Raw genomic sequence first — 7,376 nt, forward strand, 5'->3', positions numbered from 1 at the left:
ACAGATTTTGGCATTAGTTTTGGATTTAATCCAGAATTAGTTTAACAATTTAAGATGACGATTTTGATTATTTTATTCATTTGACTCTTACTTGGATTATATAGATAGAAGATACAAAATCAGAACTTTACGACTATTTCATATTTTAATATGTATTGAAGACTCAAATTGCGATGTGTACAATTTTTTGTACGTATTAGTTATTGTTAAATATTCACAATAATTCAAGTACTGTTAATTGCGTTAGCTCCAAGTTTTTATACGGAAAGAATAATTTTACTGAAAAACTATTTACTTTAAAAACTTGAACAGATATACAGATATACTGAAAATATTTTTGTTGGATCACCATCAAATAATTTTATTGGAAGCATGATGAACGATGCTAAAAAATTTTGACATTCTATCAATGAGCGTCCTATATAATTATTTTGATGCTACCAAAAAATAATTAAGCTAAATTTTTAAAAATTTGAATAAAATCGTTCTTTTTGTGCATACCTTTCTGTTTTTCAACGCGCGTGCGCTTGTGGTTAAAATCCCCCGAATGGAGTATGAGGAAATAAATACTCGCTGCGGTAGAATGTATCGGATTTGCGGAATACACACGAACGACTTGTTTGTTTTCAGGATAGCGTGGAACGGCGCAGCTGCCGCACGATGGCGGCGTACAAATTGTCAGGAAGAACACGTTCGGATTCCTCGGTGAAATAAGCAACCGCGGATATCGTAAGTGGTAAAGCCGCTTATTCGAGCCGGCGGACTTGGCTTAGACTTCTAAATTCTCAATTCTCTCTCGACGCTTCCATGGTAAAATGAAACTTTCGTCGCACCTGTTGCATGACATTTTTTATGAATGTGCGCGCTCTTGACCGGCGTGTGAAACTTGTTCTCTTGTGAATCGTGTCATCGAATCGCAACGGTCTGATTCGGATGTGGTTCGAAAAGGTTTGTGCGTATCGTTCCTAACTTTACTAATCTCGTTCGTAAATTCAGATCGTGTCGTCAGCTACCATCTCGCTCGAACATCTCGGAAAAATGCGATTGCTCTACTAATTAATTACTAATCGATCGGAAACGCGTGTCGAGATGAATACACGGCAGTTGAGTGAGCGAATTCGAAGATGGATCTGTGGGCGCGATGGAACGGGGAAATTTATTGCGAATTGTGAAAGGCGTTGAAGTGAGAGAGAAAGAGAGCAAGAGAAAGGCAAGATGACGGACCTGCTCAATATAAGCAAGATCGAGAATATCTGCCTGCTACCGGAAGATCTGGACAAGCAGGAGGATCCTCGAACACCGACTTTGAGAAGAGTCAGTTACGGTATCGTGTTGCCGACCATTTGTTGTCTCGGCATCATCGGAAATATCTTGAATCTCATCGTTCTCACGAGAAGAAATATGCGCGGCACTGCTTATGTCTACATGAGAGGTGAGATCATCTATCTGTCTATCATTATTCGTTTCTAGTTTTCTAGATCTACTAACTTCACTAAATATTTCCAGAATCCAGATCAAAATTGTCGCAGAATCATTAAATTCTGATAAACATAATTAAACTATTAAGTATAGCAATTAAATCTTATAATTTAATATTATTAAATTATAATATTAATTCAAGAGTAGTTATCTAATTTTTTTTCACATAAACGATAATCTGGATTGTTTTTATATCCTACAATTACAAATCACTATTATTAATAATATATTGTATATTATTGATTGTTTTTTTGATTTATTAATATTTGGAAACATTGTGGACACGGATTTATTTATAATTTTTCTGAAAAATGTAAATAAAAATCAAATTAATATATAGGGTTAAAAAAACAATTTAGCATTTACATGATAGATACCATACTAAATAAAAAAGTCTTAATGAACATAGATCGAAAAACTTAATTTCAAGAAAACCGTTTCTAAGATATAAATAATTTGGTATGTTACTAGCATAACTGATTCATTGGTTTCATGTCGACGTAAAGATTTATCTCAGTGTTACAAACAGCGTTCTGAATGTTCTGATTCAATTTCCATACATACTTTATACCGAAAAATTTCATCAGGAATTAGAAAGTTAACATCAATCAAACATTAAGATTGAATAGGATTATGGGAGATTATTTTATTGGACCCGTAATTCTCCCACATAGACGACCTACTTATCTCAATTTTTCTGTTTCTATTTCGTAAAGAATAATTTATTAAAAAAGAAAGAAAATATATTAAACAATATATATTTTATAATTCACATTTGAATGATTATTATATATGATAATAGATATGATTATTCTAGGGTTAATATAAAATCGTATTTATAATGAATCATAATAATTAATGAAAATCTTTCTCTAATCTCTATAACTTTAATACAGTATTTCTTTGTCACAACCGCATAGTTCGTTTCTAGACCTTTTTGAGATTGGAGACGGAATAAAATTACTGATGTCACAACAAGCATTTTTTCAACAGTGAAACGAAAACGAGCTAGTAGTAACGAAAAATAGATCTGAAAATAGTTTTCTGTATTGATAACATTTTACTAGATAAGAGAAAAGTGCGAGCTAGATGCATTGAAATAGGAGATACCGGGGAGGAAAAAGCGGCACCATTATCAGTATAATATCTTCCAATAAAATTATTCCATGTTTACGTAATATCGGCATAGAAAGTGATTGCATTATTTTCAGTGAGATGCATTATCGAACGGTCAAGAGCGCGCATGCTTCAATACGTCGTTAGCGCGTGCGTCATCTATTATCTACAATCATTATCAGCCGTCCAGATAAGACACATGTCTAAAAGACGTTTATAATGCATCTATGATGTCTTTTAGACATGTATTATCTGGATAATTGTTTCCAACGAAACTATTAAACTATTTAAACAAACAAGAAATTAAGGGATATTATTAAACATTAATTCTTTGTGATAATTATTTTTCTAACTATTTTTATTAAACGGAGAAGTACTTGGTCTTTGAATCAACTTTATTTAATTTGTTGGTTTAATATACACAATTGGAAAATTTGTATTAAATTTAACACATTTCGCGTGTTTTAAACGTCCATTTAAATTTTTGCGTTACAAAACAAATATGTTAGAAAATACATTATGTAAAAATATGTAAAAATACATAATGTACGTTAGCACAAACATTATGTAAAAAATAATATGCAAAAATGTAATACTTTGAAAACAAATTGTGAAAACATATTTTTTCAATAAAATTTATAATATGTTAAATTAACAGATACATTTTTTACATTTATCTCAAAATTTATATTTAAAAATTATTATTTTTGTTGTGTACTTATTCATAAATTGTATTATTTTAATAATACAATTTATGAATAAGTACACAACAAAAATAATAATTTAATAATAAAAAAATATAAGTGTTAATTTAAAGTCAAATAATATAATTATGTTAAATTTACGGGTATGTTAAAAATTCAATATAAAGATCTTAACAATGATCGGTTTTAACACAAGTTCAAAATATTTTTATTTTTTGTATGAGGATCGAGATTTTTTACAAGCGCGCGAAGAACATATTGGTAACTTAAACTGCACGCAATTTTCTTTTCTTCCAATATAAGTTGAAAGGTTATTTACGTGCGCGCAATAAATGATCGCGCACGCTTTTTCAGTGCCGAACTTACCTAAGAAAATTTTAAGTGAAGGCTTCCAACCTCATCCTTCCTCGTTTTCTTCCTCCTCTGTTTTAAAAGAAAACACCTCAGAGGATACTCGCAAAAAAAGCAATTCGTTCACCTCATCCTGAAAGCCATTAGGGAATATCCTCCAAAACCACGAAAAAGTCGAAAATTCGACGTTACAGCCGCGCAAATTTTCTGTGGAGATTAACGGTCTGTTTCCCCGACTGGAAAAAGACGAGCATTACTCTCAATTAACCTTCCAATCGTTACGCCCGCTGATTCGACCATTTCACTGTAGACCGCTCATCAATATTCATCGCCATAGTTTCGCGGGACAACAACGCGATCGGGTATCTGTTTCGGAAATGCGCGCGTCGGGCACGTCGGAAAGCGTTTTCGGCTCGTGACTAGTTAACACTTTGACTATCAAGTTGATTTCGACATTGAGCTCTCGGAGACTGACAGTCGAGAAATGCGCGACTGTTTCTAAAATAAGTATGTAGAATCAGAAAATAAAATCACAATACAAAATATACATCATACAAAAAAAAAAAATAAAAGTAAATAAGAGTTAAAAAAATAAATAGAAAAAATATATATGTTAGATTATTTTGTATTTAATATATTATTTTAATATATTATTTAATATATATTAATAAATGTATTTAATAGTTTCAGATGAAACATAAATAATACTGTCACATTTGTAAAAAATTAAATTTTATCTTACATTTATTTTATATATTTGAAATAGATAAAAATAAAGAAGTTAATAATTTCTTTGTTTAATAAATTGTTATTTTTAATATCTTAAAAATGTATATATATATATATATGTATAAAAATGTATAATAATTTACAATAATTTTTACTGACTCGAATATTTAATAAAATCGTTTTTAAACAAGTGAATAAATCATTTTACGAGTGACAGTTATTTATAATTATATTATTTCTAAATTGAACATCGATAAAAATAAATCTGCCATAGATATACGGCAATTAAAGTGTTAAGTTCGTGTGAATCTCGTCTTACATCAAAAATAAACAAATTTTAAGCGATGATTAAATGCGAATCGAATTGACTATGAAAGCTTTTCATGAGCGGAAATGCGATTTCAAGTGTTGAGATGCGCTGTAATTATAACCGATAAAAATCTCCAAAATTGAGGATTTCTTGCGGCGCGAGAGCACTGCCAAACGAACCGGCGGCGATATTTTGGCATGATGCCAAAAAGTAGTCGAAAACTTGTTCCTGAGCCTCCAACCGAGATTTCAAACTACTACAGATACATAAATATCGCCCAGGATGTCTCGGTTAATTTTTTTATCGTCGCGCCATTATTTGTGCCGACCACCGCCTACGATTTCGATCAACCGCTCTTATTTATATAACAGTTCTTTCATCATCATTATAGACATTTCGAGGAAGAGGACGATATGTGCTATTGACATTGAACCTGTTGCCGTGGCGATCGATATCGATAAATTAATTTGATATAAAAAACAGAGAAAAAAATTCATTAGAAATAAATGGAGCTAATAAATTAGAAGTGCATTACTTCAATGTCGATATATCAATTAGAATTTATGTTAAATTTAGCATGTGCCCGTTTAAATTTTTGTGTTAATTTAACATAAGATAAATATGTTAGGAAATAACATAAATATTATATAAAAAATTAAAACAAAAAAGTGTTGACATAAGCACATTTCTTCAATAAAATTAGTATTTGTAATATGTGAAATTAACACATTTTATTCATTTATTTTAAAATTTACATTTTGAAACATATTGTTTTTATATTATTTATTCATTTACTCATAAATTGTGTTATTTTAATACTAAAAAACATTGAATATCAATTTAACGCAAAATATTCAAATATCACTATCAGTATCATATTATGCTAAATTAACACTTTGAATATGTTAAAAATTCAACAAGAAAAATTTTCACAAGAATCGGTTTTAAAATATAAAATGTTTTTTACTGCGTATTTAGTTCGACATATCATAAATACATCAACAGCCGTACATCAATAGTCTTATATCTTTTTTTTATTTCAAAAATACAATTTCTAAAATGTAAGAAAAAATTCCATGTTTTTCAAAATAAACAACTTATTCTTATACACGTACATCGTAAGTTTCTACTTACACTTTACTGTCAAGATTCAGACAAACACCGTACAAAATATGTTGCTTCTGAAAAAGTATTAATTCATTTTTCAATTCAGAGAGTGGCGAAGATATATCGCTCATATAGAACGCAGTTGCTTTTGGATGAGAAAAGCAACAACAACGAGATTTCCGACGGTCGGGTCCAGCCATGCTTTCATGCTCGCTACGGTGAGTTGTCCTCCCTAGCTTCCGTCTCCGAGATAGAGGATTCGGCAGTTTTTGCGGCGCCTTCAACATCCGTGCCCGTTTCCGAGGCAACGTGGCCAGTGCATTAGGAGAGGAAATTACTCGACAATTCGATTTTAACATTTTCGTTGAGTTGCGCATCATGCCGCGTTTCGAATAGAACTGAATGGAACTAGGATTCATGGTTCTCGTCCCTCGGTGAGGTTACACGTTCTTAAGAGCCATGTCTTTATCGCCCTGGTTGGGTTCCTTAAGGATTATAGACCCTGCGTCATAACATATCCTTATACGAGGCTTCTTCTTTTCGTTTAACTCCGCAGCCACAGCTGTAAAGCCGCGGAATACCTGGAGCTGTGCACTCCACAGAATTGCGCCACAAAAGTGCAAAATCGACTCTGCAAAATAGTTTATGCTACCGGAGCGCGCTCGTTGCGGAAGCATTGTCTTGCAACACTCAATTTCGCTTAGTCTAGTTTCGAGTTAATTTCTTTTTCTATAAGACCGTCCCGATAAATTCAAATCTCTTAGCGCGCACATAGACGCATTAAGGATAACAAAAGATCGAACATGTGTCATTTCATACATCCAGAAATTAAATTACCATATCTAAATTACAAGAAAAGAGTACACTTTTCAAAGAAAGATGATGATCCGAGGATGGAAGAACGGAGTATAATTTTTTATGTATTAAATGTAGGTATTTAATAAAATTTCTAAAACATAATTTCTAATAATTGCTATTAATATAAGTTCATAAATAAAAAATTTACTTAATATCAAAAATGCGATCTCAAAAAGAATACATAATATTCTTTTTGATTCTTAAAAGAATACAGCTGATATCCTAATATAAAAATAATAAGAAAAGAAAGGTAATTGGTTAAATTATGAATCTACTGCGCATTGCAATACACTGATTATAAATTATAATTAAATTATGATAATTGCAATCATTTTTTTTTTCTATCAGCGTATCATAAAGTATCGGCGAATCGCTTATAGCATATTGTCGATTCGATATCGCTATCCAATAAAAATATTCCGGTATCAAAAGATGTCTAGGTGCAAACGATCACGTGAAATTTCCGATTTACTCGGTTCTCTCGTGTGTGTTGAGAATACAACCTTAAAAGGATTTAGAAGATTAGAAAAGGTTGACGAAACAAAAAGAGAAAGATAGAGACAGAGATAGAGAAGGAAAATATGGCAGAGCAACATCACTTGTTCATGATCGAAGTTTCTTTGAATTTTGTCTCCTCTTTCCCTCTCCTTTTTCGATTCCCTATACCAATATATTGTATATACATGTACATATATATATATACGTTACATACACACACACAC

At 31.4% G+C, this 7,376-nt stretch overlaps 1 protein-coding gene across 1 annotated transcript in view; it reads left to right on the forward strand.

The window, feature by feature from the left end:
- The first annotated feature begins 1,201 nt into the window (after positions 1-1,201).
- The window catches only part of LOC108685765 (probable G-protein coupled receptor B0563.6), a 33,542-nt gene continuing 27,367 nt past the window's right edge, over positions 1,202-7,376 (forward strand). Inside the window, exon 1 of the mRNA XM_018190727.1 lies at positions 1,202-1,432. Within this exon, the coding sequence (XP_018046216.1) occupies positions 1,216-1,432 (217 nt within the window). The 5' untranslated portion in view covers positions 1,202-1,215. The remainder of the gene's footprint in view (positions 1,433-7,376) is intronic.

The sequence above is a fragment of the Atta colombica genome, unplaced genomic scaffold (genome assembly GCF_001594045.1).
Source record: "Atta colombica isolate Treedump-2 unplaced genomic scaffold, Acol1.0 scaffold156, whole genome shotgun sequence".
In the NCBI taxonomy this organism is placed as follows: domain Eukaryota; kingdom Metazoa; phylum Arthropoda; class Insecta; order Hymenoptera; family Formicidae; genus Atta; species Atta colombica.